Source organism: Tenebrio molitor, chromosome 2 (genome assembly GCF_963966145.1).
Source record: "Tenebrio molitor chromosome 2, icTenMoli1.1, whole genome shotgun sequence".
Classification (NCBI taxonomy): Eukaryota; Metazoa; Arthropoda; class Insecta; order Coleoptera; family Tenebrionidae; genus Tenebrio; species Tenebrio molitor.
In genome coordinates this window covers 7,959,245-7,986,822 of record NC_091047.1, presented here as the reverse complement: position 1 = coordinate 7,986,822, position 27,578 = coordinate 7,959,245, and the positions used below count along the sequence as shown (strand labels likewise).

At 35.4% G+C, this 27,578-nt stretch overlaps 3 protein-coding genes across 3 annotated transcripts in view; 2 read left to right on the top strand and 1 right to left on the bottom strand.

Annotated features, from left to right (window-relative positions):
- The window catches only part of LOC138123299 (RYamide neuropeptides), a 30,278-nt gene extending 28,369 nt beyond the window's left edge, over positions 1-1,909 (bottom strand). Inside the window, exon 1 of the mRNA XM_069037939.1 lies at positions 1,768-1,909. The gene's annotated coding sequence lies outside the window, so the exon portion shown is untranslated. The remainder of the gene's footprint in view (positions 1-1,767) is intronic.
- The window catches only part of nmdyn-D7 (nucleoside diphosphate kinase homolog 7), a 47,596-nt gene extending 33,758 nt beyond the window's left edge, over positions 1-13,838 (top strand). Inside the window, exon 2 of the mRNA XM_069037933.1 lies at positions 12,632-13,838. Within this exon, the coding sequence (XP_068894034.1) occupies positions 12,642-13,805 (1,164 nt within the window). The 5' untranslated portion in view covers positions 12,632-12,641 and the 3' untranslated portion in view covers positions 13,806-13,838. The remainder of the gene's footprint in view (positions 1-12,631) is intronic.
- LOC138123284 (beta-mannosidase-like) lies at positions 1,798-27,567 on the top strand. Its single transcript, XM_069037919.1, has 12 exons — positions 1,798-1,935; positions 23,095-23,372; positions 23,428-23,577; positions 23,635-23,783; positions 23,835-24,034; positions 24,082-24,343; positions 24,390-24,534; positions 25,316-25,601; positions 25,653-25,951; positions 26,002-26,424; positions 26,475-26,695; positions 27,106-27,567. The coding sequence occupies exons 2-12, from the start codon at positions 23,264-23,266 to the stop codon at positions 27,547-27,549; spliced, it is 2,688 nt and encodes an 895-aa protein (XP_068894020.1). The 5' UTR covers positions 1,798-1,935; positions 23,095-23,263; the 3' UTR covers positions 27,550-27,567.
- Positions 27,568-27,578: the final 11 nt, after the last annotated feature.

Here is a 27,578-nt window from a genome sequence, read left to right as displayed (position 1 = left end):
GTGTAAAGAATACAATTTCGTATTCATAAATACATTTTTTTGGCAATTGTAAATTTTTGAAAGTCGAGACATTACAGCTACATCTGACTATTTGTCATAATTTGCACATTTTTGAAAACTAAAAAACAAAGTAATTCTATTGATTTCAATTTTAATCATTTTGCATTTTCAATAGTTCACTTTTAGAAAATTTCCTTTCGACACTTTTTTTTTTTAGTTGCAGCTGTCGTTTAAATATACAATTTCATTTAATTGTGTTTTGGACATACACATAATATAGGAAGAACTCGCCAACTTTTCTCTAGAACGTTTTGCAAAATTCGCAAAAGTTTTCCAAAAATTTTTGTCCCCAAATATTTACCAAAACGAGTCGTTTTGTGTGATTAACTAGTCTCTATTTTCTTGTAACCATGAGAATGTTTATTTTAATTACTTATTTTTTTCTATAGCAATGTAACTTTTTTGACAAGGCTCCGTTTCTGTCACAACAGAAAGTTTTCGCCCTTAGCCATAGGCGGGTATACATTTTGATAGCTAATTTATCCCAAATTTTAAATCAATTTTTAACGGTTTTTCGTAAAAAAATCAAATATAAAAAACGTTTCATTTAACAAGCTCTGTTTCGTGTTAAAATTAACACGTATATTTCAGATACATCCTGTATATCGTTCTCTAAAAACATCAAAATAATGTTTAAATAGTTTCTCAAATTGCTTTAAACGGAGTTCGAAACATTAATAAGATAACAGTGTCGGGTTTGGTTAAATGCTGTGCAAAATGCAGGATATTCCTTCGTACAAATGTCAGAGAATGAGAGAGATCGGTGGTCATTCATTTCCGGTTGGACCGGAAAGGGTACCTACGCATAACGAGAATAAATACTTAAATTGTGTGATTATAAATAGAAATTTTACCAATATACAAACCCCAAAATGCCGGACCTACATTAAAGCGATTAAATCTAAACATTTACAGCCATTCTGGTGCAGTTTCATTAATTCATCTCCTGCATTTTTAAATACATTAAAGTGCATTTGTTCAGTGCTTTTGAAATGTTGTTTTGAACGCGTCAAATTTAGAAAATAGTGAGAGCACTGTCGAATGAAATTTTTTGTAACTTTCACAATAGGACTAAAAGTTACCTGTGTGGGTTCATAAATTTAATGCCACCATTTTGCGTATTAAATGAACCGCGCGTAAAGACCTAACGATAAATCGAAGGTCTCATTATGTCAGTTTCTTTTAAGTTCTGCTCGGTTCGTTTCGTCGCGATTTATTGCAAAATTTCTTAGAAATAAATAACAGAAGAAACCAGAATTCGAATTAAAAGAAATGAATTATTTACGTGACGAGAAAATAAGTAATATCTTTTTGAGCGCGGATATGTGTTGGAGCGCGCTAACAAAAATAAGACGACATTACTTCAAATGTGGGTCGAAAACAGGGTTGTTCAATTTCTGGAAATCTTGTATAAAAGCGACAAAGTGTAATTGGTTTTTTGAGTAAAACTGAAAGATCCGTGGCGGTCTTATTTGGCAATAAATATTCGTGAAACCCTATCTGCAGTCAGCTTTGGCAGAAGACACGATAGAAAAATTGCTTCTGAGATCGCGATAGCACCATCCGAACAATCAAAGAAACGAATAGAACGCATCAATTTTTTTCAGTGTTGCGCAAAAACTCGTAAGAAGTTGTCGTAATTTTTTCGAACGTGAATAGTTTTTATTTTCAGGGGAGATAAATCGGGTGAAGTTGTGACGGACTCACCTGTGCTGGTGGTGGGTTAATCCAGGTTCCGGCGGCTGGAGTTGGTTGCAAAAGCACTACGACACGAAGACGGCTTCATATAGCTGGTGGCCCACGTTATATAGCACCTGTGGACGCGGCGCAGCCACTTTACGCCGCCACTCACGTTTCGGGGGCGGCTTCAAACAGGTTAGTGCGCTACTGAAGATAATACGCCGGGCTTTCCCCTGAGAGACCACTAGTTAACGGCCACTATTACCGCTCATTGGCTTCGAATGGTCCCGCCGTTTGTTTGGTTTTTAAACAAATTCGGCGGCACTCGAGGCTATTGAGGGGGTGTTATCAGGACCTGTTGTTTGTTCAACTGTCTCCGATAGTGTCGAAATAATTATCTAATAATCAGGGGGAAGACGTGTTTTGTTAATAAATCCGACCTAATCGAAACCTTTTTGAATGATTAACGCCAAAACATGCCTGAAAGTGGGGAGCGTGACGGGACCATCTGTGTCTCTGAGCTTTGATTATTTCCGAATTTGTGCGTCGTCAAATCCGCCTATCTCTCTGATGAAGTCATTGGTTTCCATTTAAAAAATCGAGAATAAAATTACAACTCTGTTATTCACTCTTAATTATTCAGCGAAGGTGGTCTTGCAAATGATGCAAATGTACGCAATTACATCCAATAATTGCTTCCATTGTAGAAATTAATTGATGACTTTATATCGATAATTTTAGAAATAAATCACTCTTTCCCTCGAAGTTCCTTAAGTGCGGAAGTGTCGTATTAATCTTTGACAATTATATTTGAGTACGCCATTTACAATACTATAGTTTGTCCAGCGAGAGATTGGTTGACATAAAAATGACTAAATTCTACGTAGAGAAAGTAGTACCTAGCGCACGTAAAACTTCAAGCAGTAACGTTTTTGCCCTGAAATTATGCTCTAATTAATGTATTCTAGTACATTTTGTAGTGTTGGGTTACAAGCCTACAATTTAAAATCTTTCAATCTTTCGCTGGACGAAGTATACCAATGTTTCAAACAATTTATGATCAAGAATTAACTGTCGTAAATGTCACACGACAGTTGTCATGAACCAAGATCAAAAATAATTTTGGTTTGGGAAGGGTTCCTAGATGAATGAGTTACCGTTACCGACATTTGACCGAGTCCCCGTTCTTTAGATATTGTCCCGTAGCACCATAATTCGCAAATTCAAAGTTAGGTTATGCGAATCTTAGTTTGTAAACACCGTTCACGTTGTTTTGTCATAATGGGAGGCCTGGATTTATTTTTTAAAAGTTGGACACACTGTTTGATTTCCATCACTATAGTGCCTGACATGCGGACCTCTCAAAATGAACATAACATGTTGCTGAATTTCCCGCGCTGAGTATGCGTTAGACATTGACGCTATTTATAACCTCAAACTTAGAAAAACTTAACATAACCTATTCAACAGACAGCTTTACTACCAATTTAAATGGAAATTTCCACAGCCTCCCATTATGCCTCTTGATCATACATTTTTTAAAACATACGGTATAACCTCGTGTATTTTGATAAAGTAACAAAAAAAATTGTTTTTTCGTATGAGCTCAATCAAACGGATTAGCAAATTAGTTGCAACATACAGAGCCCAGCGTAAAGTAAAGAATACATTTTTTTGAATTTATGTTCATTTTGTGATTTGTATTTCTAAATTGTTTTGGTATACACTTTTATATTCCATCGCGGCGCAACGGCTGATAACTCAAAAATTTTAATGCAAGGCTTTTTTATTCTTTATCTCGTAGCGAAAGCATTTTTTAAATCGGTCGCTTAAGAGAAAAAGGATATTTGTAAAATAATTTTGATTACATCGATGACCGAGGGGTTAGGATTAAAAATTCGGCAAAACATTCTGTACATTTTGATAGATCCGCATGTCAGGCACTTTAGGTCAGAAATCAAACAGTGTGTCCAACGTTAAAAAATGAAATCATAGCCTCCCCTTATGCCAAAACAACGTGAATGCTTTATATTTCTGATAACCTTGTTTTTATCCTATAAGATGATATACTCGTAGAAATATACTAAGCCGTACAAATTTTGCTTCAGGCCATTTCCATTTACTAATGAAACTAAGCTTTCAACATGGTTCTATAAAGGATCATTTTACTTTTTTTTTTCAGATGTAAGTCGACTGATTTTTGTCATAATATGTACATTAATCTAGAAATTCTGTCTCTTAAGGTTGTCAAGTGTAATTCCTAGTTCTCTTCTTGCAATAGTGTTAGTACTTGAAGGTTCAATAATACCGTGCTATCGAAAATAAAAAAAATCGAGACGGCCATGGTTAATACACTTCAGTTGGCAGCTCCTAAAAATTTAATTCAAATGTCATCAGATGTCATTAATTACAATAGTAACTGTCATTCCCGACTTTCAAGGCACTTACCAACAACTTGCCTTGATTATTTTGTTTTTCCATACCTGGCCTGGCACAATTCCCGAATTAATGTACGTAATTACTGATAACTGCAATTTAATTGATGTCCCGACTTTGCGAAGGTCATTTGAAAACATGATGCGAAGAGAGTAGCATTATGTTTGGAAGCTGAAGGCAGACATTTCAAACATTTACTCTAGTTCGTAAATACCACTGGAGCTCCTCATGATACTTTACAACCGATAGGTCACACATAATGCACCCCTTTATGAGAATCAAGATATCAACGTTCTCAAAATCACTAACCTAACTTTTAAGACTGACATCTGATAATTGAAATTTTAATGAATTGCCAACTGAAATTTTTGGTCACAGCCAACTCTAATTTTTTTTCCATCTCACGGTATTAATAGTCTATTAAAGTTTACAAAAAAGAAGCCACTTCAACCGTTTCTACAGAGGCGTGATTTTCGACCGCTTGACGGCACAGATTTACCTAATCGTTGAAGATTATGGTTTTGTTAGAACGACAAACCTTTTGTACACCATAAATTATTTAACATTTATTACGAACGTCTTTGTCATTGGACAGCATTTCAAGATTTAGTAAAATATATTGAAGAAACTTTGTTTAGATTGTTATAGTCCTGTATAAACCAAACACATTTTATTTGCAATTACTCATCGAATAATCCTGAATACAGGGTGTTTCTGAAATACGTGTGTTAATTTTAACCAGTGGAAGAACGCGCCAAATCATGGAACTTTTCTCTATAACATTTTTACGAAAAAGCAATACAAATTGATTTAAAATTTGGAATAAATTAACCATCTAAGTGTATACCCGCCTATGGGTAAGGGCGAAAATTTTCTGTTGTGATAGAAACAGAGCTTTGTTAAAAAGTTCCATTGTTATAGAAAAAAATAAATAATCAAAATTTAGATTCTCATGGTTACAAAAAATAGAAACTAGTTAATCACACAAAACGACTCGTTTGGTAAAAATTGTGGGGCAAAAAATCTTGGAATACTTTTACGAATTTTACAAAATGTTATCGAGAAAAGTTTCATAAATTGGCGAGTTCTTTCACTGGTTAAAATTAACACACGTATTTCAGAAACACCCTGTACACAAAATATCAAGTGTTAGAAACTGTAACTACTCCGTGGAATGAACCTTTTGTGCTTTTTTTTCAAAGCTCACGTTGCAATTTTTATTCAAAGCTTTCCAAATTGCAATCTTGTTTTTCTTAATAAGATTCTTACTTTCACTTTAGAGTCGTCCATTTTAAATCGATTTGTGGAATGCTTTTTGCAAATAATGCCGCTTTGTAAACACATCTTTCAATTTAAAATGCGATTCTATTGGTTTCGGCTCTTTTAATACGGAGCTTAATCAATGTTTTGTATAACAAATTTCCATTTGGGCTGTAACGAAATTTGCATAAGAAACAACAATTTTTGAACTGCTCATCTAATTTTCTGTCTGTTGCTCTTACTAATGTAAATAATTTGATCAAAACTTCATTTCGAAATGCAATAGTGAACTATTTTATTGTTTTTAAAGGCAACTGTTGCGTGATATTTAGGAGAATAATCCATAAAAATCTGCATTGAAATTTGCATCTTTGAAAAATGTTTTAACTAAACTTTTGAGTGATGATGTGTGCGCATAAAATGCATCTTTTAGGAAGAGATTCGATCATAATTCTCACGAGGCTAGCCTGGAAAGCATTATTTTAAACAAAAAGGGCTGAAGTAATGGATCTGTTTTATAGTGTATGTTAGGTATAAGACGGTGTATATGCGCCATGAAAAAATTTACATTTATAAGTTTACCGAGTTTTAGTTTTAGCCAAAAGAGCAATTTTCTCTTCTCGAACTTTATGGCTTAACCACTTTGACAATAAGTTTGTAGTATTTCACGTTATACAAAGCACTTAAGATTACTAAAAAGGTTACGTATATACTATCTGGTTGTTGGCTGAAAATAGATAAAATCGTGATCAAAGCAATAATAAAAAAGAACAAAAAATTCATAAGGATATGAATGAAGTATTCATGCAAAATTTTGAGCTTAATTAAATTCGAAAGGGCCGAAGGACAACGCTCCAGTTCTAGTCCCTGTGATGAAATTTATAAATGAGTGGTTGGAATCAAAAACAGTTATTTACGAACCGAGTGCGAGAAGACATTTTTCGCACATGAGCGCATTATTTGAGGCACAAGCGACGAAGGAGCGAGTGCTTCATTTGCGCAAATACGTCTTTGCCCATCGAGGTTTGTACAATATTTTTTGAAACGAAGATTAGCATTTTTAAAATTATTACCCAATAGTTTCCAATTTAGTGAATAGATGACGCTTGCCCAATTGTCAATCGAATTAATAGCGATTTATTTTCATTCTATCGAAATTTTCAACATCCAAATTGGAGAAATGACGTTTTGTAAAGCAGATTTTATTATTATCAAGGCCAATGCTTTTTGGATGATTTTGAAGCACTAGTGCGCGAAATCTACGTTCGCGGTTAACTGTTGCGTTTGCGAAGTGTCATTTTGAAGTTAGCGAGTTCAAAAAGATTTTTTCTCCCTACCGGTTAGAAATGTAGGCTGTGGATACCTCATTTGAGGTGAGAAAATTCAACTTTCTCGCTAAGGTAAGAAAGTTAATCATGAAATGTTTATGGTAAAACTGTACCAAAATACAAATGTCAAAAGTGTCAAAAGTGAAATAAGTTATTGATAAATGAAAGCCAATTCAATGAAGTAAGTTGGTAGGTCAATCATATAATCTGGAAAATAAACAGATAAGCTAGGTAGGTAGATTACTTTACCCTGTTTATATCAAATTTTGGAACAAACCTCAAATCTTCAAATGCGATGACAAGTTAATTAAATAAATAACACAGCCTACTATTCAATTCTCAAAATTTTCGTTTTAATCACGAATATAACCATCTTTTTTGACTTTTTTCAACAAAGTTGTGCCGGTAGGGAAAAAAATTGTATTCAAACCTTGTTAAGAAAGTGTCCTTGCAGACCTTAGGCACTTACAAACCTCGTCTACGACTCGGTTTATAATCTTTGCCTGCGGTCTGCAAGAAACCACTTTCTTACCTTGGTTTGAAATATACTATTTCTAAGAGTAGCAAACCACGTCAGCAGCTCAAAATAAACATTACTGCCTTAAGTGACTACGTTGAGAAATAAAAATGTTTGAATTTTGTTACTCTTTTGTCTCCGGGACAACAAATGATGAACTACTTCGTACATAACACTAATTCCACACATTACGAAGATATATTACTATTTTTATTTGAAGTTATTTGTAGGTTGGCGGTTTCTAATTTAATATAGGGTAGATTGAATGCTTTTGTTTATTAGCCTGTATTACCTGGTTCCCAAGAAGTAAATATAGTTATAATATAATTTGAAGCGGCTTACAAAAAAATGTCTTTAATCATTTTACATTTTTATTGAATTTTTAACTTTCCTCCAAACAGATGCATGACTATATGAATTCTAAATTATTATCTGCACAAAAATCGCTTGAGGGTACGTGCGCATTTGATTTGTTTCTGGCTGTATAGTGTCGAGCAATACCGACCAACTCCCTCGTGAATCTGTCTTAATAGAATTTGGAATTTCAGGGTTTTTTCGACTGACAGAGATTCCTGATATATTTAGAACATGTTTATGTTTGCTAATTGTTAAATTTATCCGGAACATCTAACTGTTGATATTATTTGTGGAGTAACTCACTTCCTTGTTGAAAAACGGGTAATAACTGGGCGGGTTCTGCAAAGTAGTAAAATTTGTAGCCAAACTTGAAATATAATTATGCATTATAGATTTACTTCCTGTGGAAAATAAGGTAGCTTCTGCTTGCAAATTGCTAGAGGCAAGAAACTTTAACATTGTGAGAATTCACAACACTACAATTCACCATCTTTCTCTAATTCTGAAATCTGGTATTTTGTTAAAACTCCAGAAAAACTCGTATTATTCATAGATACAAAATTACATTGCGCCTTCATTAACTCCGTATGAATAATTAGTATTATTTAATGATAAAATTCGTTTTCTTTAACCGCCTTGTACAAGAAAGTCGTTTGTAAACAAGACAAAAATTAAATATGGTAATAATGAATTATATTTTATATTAGAGTCGTTCATCATTTTCCTTTTCCTTAACGTGGAAAGCATCAACTGGGTATTTTATTGACATTTATCGATCTCTTTTCGCTGATAAGGATTAACCAATCAGAAAATAAAAGTTTGTCTTTTTTATTTTTCTTTTGAGATCTGAGGCAAAATAGAAAATAGAAATAAATCGATAAGGTTTCGTGTCAAGTGGTTAAGAGATTTTAAACATGACACAGGGTCTTGTAAACACAAACCACGCTCCGGACACATTCGAACTGGAAGAAAACATTGATCTGGTTCACGTTGTAGTTTTCTACGATGGAGAAATCACAGTGAAAATAGCTTCTCCGTGGGTAGCGTAGAAAAAATATTGCACCGTGAAATAATTTGTATTGCCTGTTTTGGGTCCAACGGGGTGCTGCATTTCTATGACTGGAACAACTTCTCTCCTCACCATATCAAATACCAATGATTCCAAAATTTGTGGAGATCTCCGGTGTACTCATTTTCTGGACCCAGTGGTGACGGACGTAAATAAGTGGCTTGAGGCACACACAATTTATTTACGCATTAAAGCTCTTTATCTACGCCAGTGAGATAATAGTTATTTAAGATATAAGTGTAAAAAGTTATCCTTTATTGCACGAACGGGTTTAAAATACGACCTAGGTACGAGGGAGTATTTTAAAAGATGTGAGTGCAACAAAGGAACTTTTTACACGTATGTCTTACAACGTTTTATCTACGATTGTGAGATCATCACACCGGTTTCAACATAAATTTGTATAAAATAATTATCATTGGTTCAATATTTCATGAATAACCAAAGTCGTTTGAGAACCACGTCGTTTAGCAACCTACTTCTAAACAATGTTTCCAACAAATTCGATTGTTGTATTCTGACAGTTCTGTGCCATAAAAGCGAAAAATCGTGCTCTAAAACTTTTAGAGAATGATTCCGTCAGTTTCTCTAAACGTCAACTTTGACAACGATTTTTAGTGCAAAAAGTGCCTACTTTTTACGCGATCGTAGATAAATGAAATTTATCCCATCCATTTTGCGTGAGATAAGAACTTCATTACCGCACCCTTGTTATAATAACAACCAATTAATCAAAATTTAAATTTAATAAACACTTAACTATAACCTGTTCACGTTGGGTTGAACAGCTGTGGTGCAAATGACTGACCTGTTACTATGACAACTCATATGAAAGTTAATGCAAAATGTGTGCGATTTGCACCACAACGGGAACAGATATTACAAGAACAATTGATATAACTATTTTTTATAAATATTAATTACACAATTTTTGCTATTTGTTAAATAAACTCCCGATGAAGACAGTTGTTGTGATTTTTTACCTACTATATTAAATTCTTGGTTATTAGTAGTGGGAAGCACCATACTCGTTTCTATGTTTTCACTAGTAGATATTTTCTTGTCTACCCAAAATGCTCGAGGCTATTTTTTTCTATTTTCTTTCAGATAAAATATTGTACAATACACTTCTGATCAGTTCATCACGCATCATTAACAAACTTGTGTGATTACATAACTCGGCTTCGTCTCGTTGTGCAAATTTCGCACAGGTATCGTAAATATCTGTTAACATCGTCACGACAAATGTACTAGTATCTTAGGTGAACTATGGTTGTAAACTAGTTTTTTATTTCTGTATCAAGAAAAATATGTAACGAACTAGTTGTTTGTATCATAAATTTTACTGTTTTTATTTCTCTATACGATTTCAAGAAGAATTATTTTTCTAGATCAGTTTTTTAAATTTTCTCTGTGTATATTTTACAATACCACTTGTGAATATCAGAAAAAATGCAAGTAAGAAAATTGAATGTAAGAAGATTTAAATGTGGAAATTCGGTAAATGGAAACAAGTGTTAGTTGCTACAGGGCGAGGGAGTATGTAGGGTGCGTAGGCAGCAAATGATTATGATTCATAACAGAACTGAAATATGTGAAGGGTTTATAAATAACAGAAAACTACCAACACACGAAGGTGATTTAGTTTAATAAAACGAGTATTACAAAAACAGTTGTTTTATTTAGGTTCATAAACTGTCACTTTTTTTTACCTATCTGTTAGTTAACTATGAGAAAATTCCTAACTTCACTGCTTTTTTAAGTTTAGTGCCTAAACTAATAAATAAATACGGCACATATTTATTTTTATAGTTTTTTGTTTGTTTGGTATAATCACCAGTTTTCTGTGCACCTCGGGAGTAATAGTTATAGTAGCAAGGCCAAAAACTGCATCTTTTTCGTCCGAGTCTGAGTTTTCTGGCCGGGGCGCAGCCGAGGCTTGAAAACAGGAGAGGACAAATAGTTATTTACGAACCAAGTGCGGGAAGACGATGTTCCCGCATGAGCGCTTTTTTTAAAGCACGAGCGACGAAGGAGCGAGTGCCTTTAATTAATGCGCGAATGAACGGAAGATGTCTTCACGCAAGTGGTTCGTACAATATTTTTTGTACGAAAATTAAATTTAAATGTTTTGTTTTAATACATTAAACATAAACGAACATAAAACCAAGTAGGCATTGATCTTTGGTTATTAGAAACAATTGCTTCACTTGAAATTTCAATGTTTGCAATAATTTGTGAATATTGTAGGAACAATTTTCAACGATTATAAATCTTTCCGTAATTTTTTAATGGAGGAAAACCCAGGGAAGTTGTATTTTATGAACTAAATTTTATTATTATCAAGACAGATTTTTTTTTGAATGCCTTAAAGGGCCAGTGTTTTTTGCAATTTTTACATTCGAGTCGATCGGGAAACACTCGTTTCGGAGCGAGCGTTGGATGTTGGAAGCGTTGCTTTCAAGGCTATGAGTACAAAAAGGCACTTTTTGGCCGAGGTGCACATTAAATTTTTAGGCGACCGCACGAACTACAACGCAGAAGACATCATTGGAAAAATTACAAATTTATTTTGTATGCTTATACTTTTTTCAAATACATAAATACATTTATTAATACATATTAACAATTTTTTAACTAAATATTTGCAATACAATTACTTATATATTTACATAATTTATGGTGACAAGGACAATTATTACGATTATCCTCTGCGATGTCCGGCGGCGTATTAGACATTAGACATCACTTTGGCTGTTGTATTAGACATTTCTTCGTCAGTTCGTCATGCCGTTGCTATCAATTATATGAACGTTCATTTTCTTATTATGCACCAAATAAGCACCAGAAATAAACGGTACAATACTTTTTCGGGCAAATAAAATATGTACTTTATTTAAATTTAACTGTCAAATATTCATTTGTTTTCAGTCGGTTTACTCAGTTTTGTCGGTTTCGTTGTTAACTTACCAAACAGACCAACAAATGGCGCCACGGTCCATGCCCTGAAAAGTGCGTCCGAGAAAGAGTTACTTCTTGTCCGCATGGGAGTATGTAAAATTATCCTTTTCATTAAGGATGCCTAAAAAATTCTTTTTCGGCCGAACTGATTAATGATCTTGAAAATGATCATCTCTACAGCCATCGGTATATAATTAACTATGTATTACGATACAATTTAAATTTTTTTAGAACATAGAAAAAGATCTGCTATTCTTTGTCCAGAATTCATTAAATTTTTTCTCAACTCTACATAAATGACTGAAAACAATCCGTCAAAAAGGTTTCTGTCCTCGTTTAGGAATAATTAATTTTAAAATTTTCCTACTTCGCGTAAGGCTTTTCCTACGGATATTCTTATTTTAAAGCAATCTTCTCGACTCTACGTCCCAACCACATTCCCTTTTTAAAGAATTGATTCTGAAGAACACTTTCAAACAAGTTTGAATATTATCCGCACATCAAATGATTTATCATTGCGACCGCAGATTTTTAACTAGAGTGAAGCCGATAAATGTCATTTTGTTAAATGAATTTTTGCGGCTACGCTCCATTAAAATATAATAAGGTGATAACGTTTACGACATTAAAGAGCCAACATTTTAATAATGCTGCGAATTTACCAGTCGTGAATGAAAGCTGTCAGTGGCAATTTAGACATCTGATACGAACTACTCGAATTATTGTACAGTTTGCTTAGTTGACTTTGCGTTGGTAGTTACCAAAACATGACTCAGATTCTTCGATGGTGGATCACTTCAATCAGAATTACACAAAACAACTGTCAACTTAAAAATAATTCTCAGCATTTATTTGTGGCCTCTTGTTTTCATTTTAATTCAATTTTGTTGTTCGTTGAAATAGAAATAAAATACATTGTTAACTGACGTGAGCTGTCACCTGTCACATTCCATTTTTTTTTAGCCTATAAACAATGTCATCATCGTTCGGCACTGACTACACTGACAAATTATCCTTCCTGGCGGAATGGTTCGACTACGAAGTAGCCTGCCAGAAGAGACTCCTGCTGAATTATTATCCTTGCGACAGCACCGTCGAGCTGTACGACATCGACCTCAAGCGAAGTTTTCTCAAGAGATCGGCCTACGAAGGCCTCCACGCCAAAGACGTCTTCGTCGGTAACACAATTCGGATTTACGGGCGTCAACTGAAAATCACAGATTACGCCGACTGCCGCACCAAGCAGGCCATCGGCAACACCCGCCAGCACACTTTCGGACTGATCAAGCCTAGAGTCATTGACAAGATCGGCGAAATCTTCAACCAGATCCAAGACAGACAATTCGAGATCATCAAGGTGAGGATGTGCCACCTAAAGCAAGCAGAGTGTCTGGAGCTTTACGACCACCTCCGAGGCTCCGCGTTCTTGCCGTTCGTGGTCGACCACGTCACCTCGGGACCCGTGGTGGCGCTGGAACTGGTGGGGGACAACGCCATCGAGCGCTGGAGGGAGAACGTGGGTCCCGTCGACCCCATGGAGGCCAGGAAGACAAAACCCGACAGTCTCAGGGCCATCTACGGGTACGAGAAGGCCTCCAACGCCTTCCACGCGTCGGAGAACTGCGACGCCGCCACCAAGAAAATCAAGATGTTCTTTCCCGACGACGCGTCGAGGCAGCCACCCGAGACCACCCTCCAGCTGAAAAACAGCACTTGTTGCGTCATCAAACCGCACGCCATTAGCGAGGGGAAACTGGGGTACATTATCAGTTTCATAACGGATTCCAAGTTTAAGATCACGGCGATGCAGACGTTCTACTTGAGCAACGCTAATGCGGAGGAGTTTCTTGAGGTTTACAAAGGGGTGGTGACCGACTTTCACGCTTTGTTGCTCAGTTTTCTGGACGGACCGTGCATCGCTCTGGAGATATCGGGGAACAGCGACGGCGTGGAGGACGTGCACGGCGAGTTTCGGAAATTCGTGGGGCCGGTGGACTCGGAGGTGGCCAGGCAGATCAGACCCAACTCTCTGAGGGCGAGGTTCGGGCTGGACAAGTACAGGAATGCGGTGCACTGCACCGACTTGAAGGAAGACACCGAATTAGAATTGGAGTATTTCTTCAAAATTTTAAGCTGATCCTTTTATCTCAATAAAGTAATTTAACCTAAACTGTCTCTTTATTGTACTCTTGTGGAGAAATTTAAGGAGATGTATTTACTGGAGAAATTCAATATGACATTTTTCTCATTTCTCCACTACAAATAAATGTGTGCCGAGGACTAGAAATAGAATACTCGGAAATGTGGTAATACTTGGAGATTATTTTCTTCGTCCCACCGTTAAATTTTCAGTGGCGTATTTATTGCAAGCCGGGGAATTCTGTTTGAACATACGATAACCAAAATGATCTAATCAAGTAATTTCATGTAGCTTATCTGGTAATTTGTTGTTGCAGACAACATCCTGTTTTACAGACTGCTGTACATAAGTGACATTTTTATCACCTATTATTAACAGTTCTGGTATAATTGTGTTGGCAGTCTATTGTTGAAGGATACAGGTAATTGAATTGTGTTTTCGTAATCCGCCGAATAAATAATAATATACGTAACGTAAATGCGTAACACGCAATTTTGTAATAAATGAACATCTGGCTGGTATAACACAGATTTAAACATTTTGGAGAGTTCCGGAATGAATGATTGAAATAAATCTTACTTTCGATATAACCACATAAAACATCTACGGGGTAAAATCGGTTGACCTCGCTGGACACTCAATAAATCCTCTTCAAAATCCTAAATTATTCACTGATTTGGGGAGGTTTTTACCTTGAGAAATGTGCATTTTGGATGTTTTTTGAACTGTTTCAGTTTGTTGATCTCCAAATTGGGGGTTGCTATTTAAAAATATTGGCGATGACGTCAGTGCACTGACGGAAAAATGAAAATTATTGGAAAATGTTTCTTTTAAAAAATTATCAATTGAATCCAAGGCACTCAAATATAATTCTTACCTTCAAATTATTAACCCCTTCAGTGATGATAATTTAGGGAGTCGAGTGCGATTGCGTAACGCACAAGAATTTTAAAATGGCCAGAGGACCATCTTATCACTATGGTCATTGGTCCATAAAAAAGAGAAAACTGAAGATTGAAAGTTGGATACATGTTTCTCAAATAAATACATATTTAGTTAGTTTTTTCACTCACCTACGGCTCGTGTTGGAATTTTCATCCTATATTCATTTTTATACTTGCAGTCATGTGAATTGGTGAAATTTCTTAGTCCTGATTTAATAATAATAATAATCATAATAATGAACTTTATTCCAAGAGACATTGTAGGTAATTTATTTATTTAAGATTCAATAGAAAGAAGGAATACATTCCCCTTTTTATAAATTCCTTCGATAAATAAACTATACTACGTCCAGCGAGAGATTGGGAGATTTGTAGACTTTTAACCCAACACTACAAAATGCCCTAGAATACATTAATTAGAGCATCATTTCAGGACAAAAAATTTTACTGCTTGAAGGTAAATAAATAAATAATTTACGCTAGGTAGTACTCTCTGCGTAGAATTTAGTGATTTTTATTTCAACCAATCTCTCGCTGGACAAACTATACCAATTTTTAATGAAAAATCTTATGGACCAAAAACCTTTATCTTTATATTTGGTTGTTTTTGTTTTTAAAAAAGTACAACATTCCATTTTTATATCGAAAGACAACATTTACTTCGGATGGAATACCCAGAAATATTCCGTGTCGTTAGATTTCATCCAATTCAATGTAATAATAATTATTATCGTCAAATATAAAAGTACATCCTGTGTACGAATTAAAAATTGTTTGAATTTTTTATTTCTAGCTCATGAATGTTTCCAGTCTACTTTATTTCGTTCATGAAATAATAGTAGTTTATTCAACGAGTTCTTGTGTAATTTGGGCTTTTTTTGGCATGAGTGGGCCAGTTTCACTCGAGTTTTAAAGGTCCACGAGTGCCAAAAAGAACCCAAATTACACAAGAACGAGTTGAATACAACGTTTTTTTGTTCGACGAACCCCTTAAAGGCTCCAAATCGCTGAAAATCTTTAAAATTACCTTGACGTTTCGTTTTGACTAGTGTACCTATATAAAAGTTTACTAAGAGTAGGGCAAACAGCGTGATCCAATTTGATTGGTGGATCACTTTTACCACAGCCTATTTATTTATTTTATTAAAATATACGTCATTGTGACATTCATTGCCGTTCGTCAAATAACAACAATGATGAAGGAGCACCATTGACATGTTTTTTAAATTATATTAGAATGAATCAAGATAAAAAAAATTATAATGATAAGGAAACAGAAAGAAACTTGATATTACCGTCCGATTGGAATAAACATCAAAATGAACTTTCTTTGAGAGAAAAAAATGCTTTGTATAATTGTGTTGGATATGTGATAAAGACAATAAGGAAACAAAAAATTTGTCAGGATTGTATGTTGGCTTTAGGATCAAAAACTAAACGAATTACTATTAGACCTTATTCTAAATTTGTAGCTCTAAAGGAATACAAAGCAGGATGTCTGTTTTCTGTGACGGACAAGACATTTCAGACTGCAGTTTTAGTAGAAAAAGCATTTTCCAATTTAAAAAAATATTTAAAGAAAAATAGCTACAGCGGAAATATATTGAAAATTCTAAAGGATGGAGTTTTTGCCGATCCTGATTATCAGGCAATCAAATTTCGACGTTGTTGTAACATAAAATCAAAGTTTGCACTAAAATTGATGGTTTATCGTTTAAAAATTTATACTGCGAAATTAAAAAGGGAAATCAGAATCCGCCAAAAAATTAAATGGTCCAGCAAGAGTCATGCCATGAGGGATATGGTTCAAAATTTAAAACAATAGATTCGTATTTAGTATTTAAATGAATACATATTTATTATTGTTCAATAAAATATTGTTTGGTTTGGTTTTCCAGTATTTTTCATTTTTTTATTTATTCTGATCCGTTAAAAGAAACTCTTGTGACGCTACTGACCTAATGACATTAAACTGACATAAATTTGGATCAAAAATTGTTGTCAAATATACGCGTTTGCCCTACTCTTAGTAAACTTTTATATAGGTACACTAGTTTTGACAAGTTGTCAAATTTGTCAAAATCCGTTCACACAGGAGAAAATTCTCAAATTCTGACAGTGTCGAACAAAAACATTTCTTTTCACCTTTAGTTGCAACTTCTTCAGCAGATAGATAGATCTGAGATATTTCAAACGGTAAGTAAGTATTCAAATATTAATTTTGAATTTCTATATCGATTATCATTTATATTCATTATCCAAACCTATTTTTTATGAAATACATAAGTATACCGGATGTTATGGAAGTCCACGTAATAAATTCAATCACCAATAGAACTCTTTAAAATTAACATTTTTTACATATTGATCTTTTTTTAATCGAATCATCTTTTTTTACATTTTTCTAAGCCCGCCCTAATTTGACACTTCGCTTATGGGTAACGAAAGAGTGAGTGAAAATGTTTTTGTGCGACTAATTTCCACGTACTATTCCGGACACGGAACCTTGGCCATAACTGACATTTAACTGACAAATATATGTGAACTGGCCTTTATTGAATATAACCCAACTTTTGACTCGATAATGCAATTTCCCTGCTTTTTTGATGTCACAAGAAAAACTTCAAAGTGATTTTTAATAATTGACATTTATTAATGACACTAATGGTTGGTTTACATCATTTTTTCTAGAAATGTCTAAACAATGTTGGCCAAGATTCCGTGTCCGGAATAGTACATCAAACGTGCGTGTTCAGCCAATCAGAGCGCTTGCTTTCATCCAATCAAAAAATGTTTATCGCGATCAAAACGTCCTGCGACTCTGTAATCTGTCAGATTCTCGAATTGTTTTTAATAACTGTACTCGTATTATAAATAAATAATTACCTAACGTTAAAGCTTGTATTCTTGAATTAATCTTGCCAAAAATAACACGACCTAATTTTTTTATATCTGATAAATTTCCCAATTTTCACTTAAACATTTTTCCTTCAGACAATTTTACTCGTTGATATTTGAGCATTTTTAATCAAAGGTCCAAATTCAACTCGTAAAATTGTCAAAGCAAAAAGTTTCGTAAAACTGATTTTTTTTTTAAATTAGATCTTATTTTACTTTCGATAAAAATTTTACAGTTTTTTGAAGAAAGAACGACCGACAGTTTTTACTGTTTTCCACCTAGTAGGTACTACGGAAATTTGTACAAATTCTTAATTGGTTTAAGATGTTTCTTTAAAAATAACTTACATATTTTATTTCAATGCTTGCAGCCCGCCCAACCAGAAGAAGCCGATTTACCTTCCTTTGTGCTTTATTTATAAAAGCGCATCTTACAAATTTAATATGAACGATTATATTTAAATATTTATAAATCTCTTTGCATCTGTATAAGACATTCCGATTATTTTTCTCTGCAACTTTTAAATTTTAAATGAGATTCTTATACATTCTTAACCCTCAATCCAGTTGCCATCACGCTGAAACGTGTATTTCGCATAAAATTAAAAAAAAATGATTCGAGGAAGTGTTGGCAAGTTCTTATTCTAACATAGAAAAAGTTACTCCATCGCTAAAAAAGATCTCTTTTGTCAAAAAATGGTCTTGTCCATAGAAGATAATATGATTGTATTTTACAAGGTTCTTATCAAATACTTTAAAGATAAAACAACAAAGGAATAATTTGATAACATCACTTCACCCCGTGGACCAATAGACTTACTCGTATTCTTAAGATCCTTCTTGAGTCATTATCATTAAATCATAAATGAGTAGCAAGCAAATGTCAATAAACTCAATAAAACTGTTGTTGAAGTCTTCAATAAATGAACAAGGAAAACGGCCTTTTTTGTGGTTTGGTATCTTAATATTGCAAACGAAACCATCTGAACTTCTCAAACAGTTGGTGCGTTAATTATGAGGGAAAGTGTATTTACAATTGAAACTAATCATGAAAGAAGCTTATCCCCAGTTAGCCAGATATTTAATAACGTTATATTTAGGGAAATACGAGTTGATTCTCTGAAATTCAAATACTTATTTCACTTTTATACGAAATTAAAACGGAGGATAACATTTCGTGTACACACTTTTTATCCAACTCGACCCACCCTTACTTATTTACACAAATGATTTAATTTCACTGGTATCGTACACCTACATAGTTACTACGCATTGTTATTTGTTAAATGCAAGAAAACCATTGAAAACTGGCTTCAAGGAAACGTTCAAACAGTATCCTGTTGGCAAATTGCAATGATACGTGAGTCATTTTACAATATTTTGCTCTTAGGTTTAGAACCACCCGATTTGTGTTGTCACGAAAAACGGCTTTTCCAGAGATCCTTCTATTAGTTTATTGACAAAAGCTTCCTTTTCTGCTGTTATTTTAGAGGAATTTAATTATTAAAACAAGACCATCGGAAATGCTGGCGTATGTTCACAGAAAGAAACATTTCGTCGCTGACATCGAGCTGCAATATTTAAATGCATGTTAACTCGACTTTTTGCAGCAATCGATGCAGATGCACTGTTCTCTACCTGGTCATGTCGGTGTTGATCTGCAATTCAAATTCTACATTTTAAAAATTACAAAACAATGCATTATGCATTTTTCGAAAATCGCGATTGTTGACGTTCTCACGAGGCACTAGCTTTTCACAACACAAATACATTTTTAATTCTTGACATTATGAAATGCTGCCAAGGAGGGTGCATTACTCTTGATTTGATTTTCATTTTGTCACAGCTGATGTAGGCGACAGCACTGTGTTATGTCTCGTCTTATTCCCGTGAGTATCATATTTTTTATTGAGTTTAAATAAACTTTATTCAGTTTGTAAATGCAATTTAAGTGGGTGGAGGTTTTTTAAGAAGGCAGGCGGTGGGTGCTAAAAGGGCACGACGTAATGGCAGATTGAAATTTACACGGTGAATTGTCGTCTTCTTTGAAAAACAACGCCTTTGCCAGTGTTTGATCGGTCAAGTGTAGCTTAAGCAAAAAATAGTCCTTCCTGTTTGTAATTTAATTTAATTGAAAGGCTTTTGAAAGGTGTCCAATTCTTACGTAGGTTTGATTAATACACTGAATTGGTACATTTACTGTCTTTAGCAATTCACCACAAAATTCAGATTTTGATAGTGCAGGAGAATTCATGAATGCGGATGGTTAGTGTGTCCTACCCACAAACGCGCTTTAGGGTTGTTTGTATGTTAAGTTACTTAAATGTGGTCGTTGTACATTGCATCCATTTCTCAATTTCACCCTCTGATTCAGTCCTTCTTGGAAGATTATTCCATAAATGTCGTGCTTTTAGAGACAGAATGCCAGCATGCTTATAATTATTGTAAGTAATGATATTTTTTCACGATCGGGAGTAGAAATCAATTTTTCGGATGTCAACATCGTGACAGAAGTTGAGCATTTTCTCCCTAGGGAGCAAATATTTGCTCCCTAGGGAGTTTTTATTTTTTTGACAGTTGTGACAAAAATCTAATGGGAGTTTTCATTTTTTTTGACTGTTGTGACAAAAATCTAATTGTGTTGTCAAGGCAACTACTAATTCCATTAAATTCATCGAAAGATGACAACTCATTTGTCATCATTTTTTTATTCTTAAAATTTGAGATTTTTGTGCTGTTTCTACTCCCTACCGTGAAAAAAATAGTATATATACTTCTGGAGAGCATGCTCATTTTTCCCTCGGTGCTTTGTAGCCCTCGGGCTTCGCCCTCTGGCTACAAACTGCACCTTAGGAAAAATCATGCATTTCTCTCCCTCAATATATAGTTGAATTTTTTTAATAAACAATTGTCAAAACGTTGTCTTGTTGGTATGAGCCAAACTGTGATTTTCATGATAATACGATTGGTCACATTGAGTGTCAACATTTTTTTACGTAACTGAGCCTGCGTCCTAACGAGCGAGAGTTTATTTCAAATTCGAAAAGGTTTCTCCTGATTTCTCATTAAATTTGTTTTGAAAATGAATTCACGGAAGAAAGGTACGGGAAGTGAAGTGAACATAACCTTAACCATGATTTGGTGTCAAATTGTTATACAGCTGGTCCATATGTCCAAATTTTAGGGTGGTACAGTATGGTTTTTTACTTCATTTTGACACTGACAATTGTTTATTAAAAAAATTTCACTATATAATATACTATTTTTTGTTCGACACTGTCAGAATTTGAGAATTTTCTCCTATGTGAACACACAACTTGTCAAAACGAAACGTCAAGCTAATTTTAAAGGTTTTAAGCGATTTGGAGCCTTTAAGGGGTTCGTCGAACAAAAAAACGTTGTATTCAACTCGTTCGTGTGTAAATAGGTCTATTATTGTATTCAATTTGGAGTCGATTATGGCTATCTCTTAAAGCACTCTTGATTTAATAGATCTCTAAGAAAATTTTTATCAATATTTCAGTGTATTATTGTCATTTACACCAAAAAACTTCCAATATTAATGTTCAAACTCTACTTTTTAGCGTATGTTGCAGAGTAAGTAAATCACTTGTCTGGTTCAACGAAAAGATTAGATTGTGTCGGTATTTGAGCAGTTACCTTTTGAAACAATTGATGATTAATCGCCAAGCAACATTTTGTACACCCTTTAAAGTCTGTCAAAATTGGACGCGCTTTATTAGAAACGTCAAATTGTGAAAATTTATTGAAAATACTCTAAAAATTGACTACAGCGGCAGAAATTTCAATATTGTTGAAAAAGGAAAAAAAAATTGCCTATGGAGAGCGTCGTAAGAACTTCAATGACACAGTTCGTTTTCTCGTGGGACACTATCCAAATGTAGGCTTTACAAAATGTTAGGTTAAGAGAGTCGTCAATTTATTTGAAGACACAGGAAGCGTACGTGAACTAAATTACCTTGCTAAAATATCCCGATCGTGTTTTAGTCCTTTATGGAAGAATTAAAGCATCCAGTATAATAAATTACGTCCAAATGTTTAACTTTGTAAGTGTTTGTAAGGTTATCAAGATAAACGTCAAATATGTCACCTGCGCTTCTGCGAAAACGGATGACCTCTGCAAAATTGCACGTTTGTTTCATGCGCGTCTACGTTTTTGCATTTGCAGCCACGTTTAACACAATTTTTGGTTTTTTCTTACAAACCAGACGTCTTTCAAGGACGAGTTTTTCCTTACAGCATTTTTTATTGACGATCAATTTTTTATGTAAATCTTAATTGATTCAACATTTTAAAAAGGCATGTAAAAATTACGTTTTTAAACTTCACCGTCTAAAATATCTGCATTTTAAATTTCACAAAAATCCGCTGGAAAATAACTGAGTTATTAGGCTCGAGAGTCTTAGCTGAGACACCCTGTATAATTTCATCTTTATTAAGAAGAAACATTTTCCTATTAACAATAACTCTGGAATTCTAGACATTTATAAATTTTCAGAATTTTCTCGATTACACTAAAATGCACTCACGTTGTTTTGGCATAATGGGAGGCCCTGGAAATCGTGCATTTGTGGATTATCGGCAAATAAAACTCTTGAAAATTTAGACACTCGGCCGTGCGGCTCGTGCCATAACATTTTCGCGAGTTTTATTTGCCTTATAATCCATTCGTACAATAAATAACAATTATCCTCTCTCAGTACTTTTACGTATTTCATCTTGTTTTCGGTTTCCTTTCTTTCTCATTCTTTTTTATTTCCTTAAAAATTTTGTTGGTACTGCTTCGAAGCCCCTTTATTCTATTTCCCTTTTTAATTTTGATAATCCTTTCCGCTTTTGATTTAGAATACTTTCACGGCTGGCACAACTTTTGTGATTTTTTTAAATTTTACTTTGCTTTTTTCTCGACTATTATCTTAAACGTTCAGTTGAAACAAGTGGTAGGTACTACAAAATAAGTGAGAACAAATAAAAAAAGAATCACAACCACAAATATGTAACTTAATGTTCCAACTCTAACAAAATTATTTCCGGTCATACCGAGTACCAAGTTGCGGAATTTAATGCACAGTTGCGGAATTAAAATTTCGGGCAGTATTGTCAATGTCGTGATATTAACTCTAAAACAATTTTTTATTTTTTACTCTTGGTATGTTTTTGTTTTTTTGGCAGTAAAGTTTAATTTTTGAATATCGGTCTCAGTCAACATGACAGTAAAAGGTGGTTTACAGAGATTTCGTTGAAGTGACAGAAAAATACTGCCCCAAATTTTAATTCCGCAACTGTACATTAAATTGACGCAAAATTTGTTTGAATAAAAACAATATGTTTTTGTACTGTCGAAATGAGGTGAAAGAATAAACTTGAATTTATCTTTTGTTAATTTAAAGTGTTTCAAATCTTAATTGCCTTTGTTATAACAGGAGGACATCGCAAATCATACTGATAATCAACATCTTCTGACCAAAACAATAAAAATTGTATGACACTTGTTGACAAACAAATTAAGTTTATCAAACCGCTATCGTAAAAGCGAAGCAAGATTATAGTTTCAAGTCCAATAAGACAAACTGCTGGTAGTTATCGTTAATTATGGCGACTGTTTTGGTCGTTCTGTTCCTGTTGAAGGCTTTGACAGTGAGTTACAGTGCCGAAATCGCAAATTTAAGTGGAGAATGGACGGTTAGCGAAGCAACAGGAAGTATTTGATTGATGAATCGTTTTGTCCCTGTCAAATAACATTTAACAATTTTTAGAGTACGACAATTTGAAAGCAACCGTACCGGGCGGTATTTATACAGATTTGATGAACAACAAGATCATAGGTGATATATTTTATGGGAATAATGACACCGAAACTAGATGGGTGGCTGAGACAAGCTGGACGTACAAGCGCGAATTCTTAGGTTAGCTCAGATAATCTCGCAAGTCTTTATTAATATTCGCAACGACTGTAATTCTAGTCGATGACGCTCTTTTGAATCACAACACTGTCAATCTAGTGTTCGAGGGTTTGGACACTTTCTCCACAATTTTAATCAACAATGTTGAGATTGGCACAAGTCAAAACATGTTCGTGCGTTATATTTTCGACGTCAAAGAGGTCCTCCAGGTACCACTCGATCAGCTGGTCCTAAACCCCACATTATCAAGATTTTTCTAGAGTGGAAATAACACAATTGAAGTCAGATTTGCGTCCCCAATCAAGATGGCAGACAACTTGACATCAAAGCAGGACTATACAGTACCTCCCAAATGTCCTGCAGCCCAATACAGAGGCGAGTGCCACGTCAACCAAATACGAAAAATGCAAGCGTCGTTTTCGTGGGATTGGGGCCCAGCGTTTCCCTCGATGGGCATTTGGTACGTTTCCAGTTGTTGTAACTGAACCAAATATGCTCCATTTCAAGGAAAGAGGTGTACCTTGAAGCATTCAATTCCTCGGTCGTTCGGTACTTGATGGCTGACCACCAAGACGCTCCCAACACGACTGATTCTTGGTTGGTCACAATCTCCACATACCTGAGCGCCAAAAAAGGAGAAACCATCGTGGGGAAGCTTTTGTACAATCTGCAAACTGACGTCAGTCTGATACAAGAAGTCGTGGATGTTAACCGCACCAGTGACAACGGGGACGACGTCAGAGTTGATTTTTCAGTAGAGATTGCAAAAGTAGGTTGGACGCGAAGTGTGTCCCGCGATAATTATTTTTCCGCAGATAGCAGTAAGAAGCTGGTGGCCAAATGGCTACGGGGAGCAAAAACTCTACAATTTATCAGCGGAGTTTCGTAATGGTGACGAAACAAGCACCAAATCTGTCAGGATAGGGTTTCGGGAGATCGAATTGGTTCAGGAGAAGATAGGTGAAGTGTATGTCCATTCAAAAATCAAAAAACCACCAACGTCGCATTTTCCTCGATAATTACTATCGGCAACGCTGTCTAGTGTAAAATTTGGTGAGAATTGTAATTTTGAGGTTAAGTATTTATTAAGTGTCTTGTTTTTCTGGGCATGTTTGAGCATAAATAATAAAAATTAATAAATAACTGAATCGTACTATGGCGGACAATAAATTTAGGCCACAATTTTCTGACATTTCAAAAAAGTCAATGCAAGCGACCATTTATTGTCATTATGACTGATGTGTCAGTTTGTCAAACTTAAGGTTTTCAAGCTGTTTGGCGTTTCCTTTGCCCTTTTCGTAACTTACAGATCATGACGCGCTAGCATAACTGATTTGTAATAGCACTTCTCTCTGGTGCATGCTTCTTTTCCCAATTTTAATTTTGATTATCGCTGTCACGATGACAAGAATGACAAAAATCGAAAATGGGGTTAGTTGAACATAATGCCAGCTTTACATTTTGATGTCAAGCCAATGACAGGCCGGCCTAAATTTATTGTCCGCCATAGTATTGAGCAATAATAAAACAATTTGCATGAAATTCCAAGCAATTGAATTTTATTTTGAATCAAATGTCATAATTATTTATAGTTACAAACATCGCAAGAAAAAATAACTACCTAGGGTTTTTTAAATTTTACCAACCTAAAGCAACAGGTGGTGGTTTTTTGATTTTTGAATGGACTTTTTTTTTTAGTTGAAATAAGAAGTGTCAAATGATGAGTTGTCGTTGGTTGCAGGGACGGGTCTTAGTTTTTACTTCAAGGTAAACGGCGTGCCCATATTTGCGAAGGGTGCAAACGAAATCCCCCTCGATGTCCTCCCCGAAAGAGGGCAAAATCCCGAAACCGTGTCTAGAATTTTGGAGAGCGCTCACGCCACCAACATGAACATGTTGCGGGTCTGGGGGGGCGGCGTTTACGAGTCCGACTACTTCTACGATAAAGCGGACGAATTGGGAATTCTGATCTGGCAAGATTTTATGTTTGCTTGCGCCATGTACCCCACATACCCAGAGTATCTGAAGTAGCGTGCCAACAAATTTTTCGTCACGTTTCCATCAGTTTTTGTTTCCAGTAACGTCGCAGCAGAAGTTCGGCACCAAGTGAAACGATTGAACAGTCACCCAAGTATAGCTCTGTGGGCCGGAAACAACGAAAATGAAGTCGCTTTGATGACCAACTGGTACGGCACCCACAGTAATTTAACTTTGTACAAAGACGACTACATCAAGCTCTACATTGACACCATAGAACCGGAGCTGCGGAAAGTGACCGACAGTGTGATATTCCTCTCTTCTAGTCCAACCAATGGCAAAGAGTCCGTGCAAGAACACTACCTCGCCAGCAACCCGCAAGATCCGCTCTACGGAGACGGTACAACCTGGACTCTTCTCATTCTCTTTGAATGTCACGAGTGATTTCAGTTCATTTTTACAACTATTTGGTCAACAGTCTCGAGCCTGAGACTTATCCGATTCCGAGATTCGCCTCCGAGTTCGGATACCAATCACTTCCGGATGTCGACGCTTGGATGACCGCCACAGATAATTTGACAGACTTGGACCCCGACAGCAGTTTCATGGAGCACCGGCAACACCACCCCATAGGAAACGCCGAAAACACGCTTTTAATAAGTTACCAACTGACCCTCAACAATTCTATCGACGACTACTACAAGACTTACATCTTCTATTCTCAGATTGTTCAAGCTATGTCTATAAAATTTGAAAGTGAGTACTATCGGAGCTTCATGGGTCGAGTGGATAGTCAAGGGCGCGGCAACACCATGGGGGCGCTCTTCTGGCAACTGAACGACGTTTGGGTGGCCCCGACGTGGTCCAGCATTGGTAACGAGTCGCAACTCTGTAAAAGTCTTCGCTGATAACTGTCCCAATAGATTACACGGGAAAATGGAAGATGTTGCAGTACTTCGCTAAAGAGTTTTTCGCACCCACTATAGTCACAAGTTATTTAGATGTGTCCAGACAACTTCGAATTTATGCAGTTTCTGAAGTGGCGTCTTTGATCGGAACCACTCTAGACGCCTTACTTTTAGTACAAGTTTACAACTGGAACTCTTTCAAAGTTGTCACCGCAACAACAATGAATGCCACACTGGTCCGTATGCAAAGTCCGTTTTTTTAAAACAATTGTCAATGTCAAAATTACTTCAAAAACCACCCTAAAACCTTTGTTTCGGAACACCTGTATCGTAAAATCTCCCTAGATCAGGTTTGAGGTTATATCATTAATTTTCAAAAAAGTTTCAATTTTATACCAAAAGACAAGAAATAAAGACGATAATGACACTGAAAATATAACTGAACATATTCAGTAGAGTAGCACAAGCTCCTTTACTTTACCAAAACCGAAATGGCTGACACAACAATTGGACATTTTACCTTGCCAACTTAATAACCATCAAATAACTAGTGGCTTATACAAACATGACAACACTTTGACAATTGTTTTAAAGAAAAAATGAACTATAACACAAGCGTCGTAAAATAAATAAAAGAATTTGACAGGAATATGGAAAGTCGTTGGAAGTTGGCGTGGTAGATACTGACGTCTACCTCCAAACTATCGGCTGCGGCTCGCTTCCAGATGCAAGAAACAATTGTTTCTTCTACCTCACTCTGTCAGCTTCCGGTTCGGTCATAGCTCCGCACAACTTGGCGTTAGCAACGTCTCTCAAAGAGTCAAATCTAGTGAAAACAAAGGTTGAAGTCGCAGGTGTCAAGCAAGTAGATGACGAAGGCTTCAAATTCGAAATAACTGTCAATGCAGATGGAATAAGTCTTTTTGTGTGGTTGGACTCTCATGGAATCCGTGGCAGATTCGGTGAAAACGGTTTCGCGCAAGTTGTTCCCACGATGCAAGTCGTGTTTCAAGCCGACGAGAAAACTTCTGCTTCTATTTTAGAAAAGGCTATTACTGTGACACACTTGAACAATGAACAGTATCAGTAAATAAATCTTTGATAACGTCTCAAGAGTTT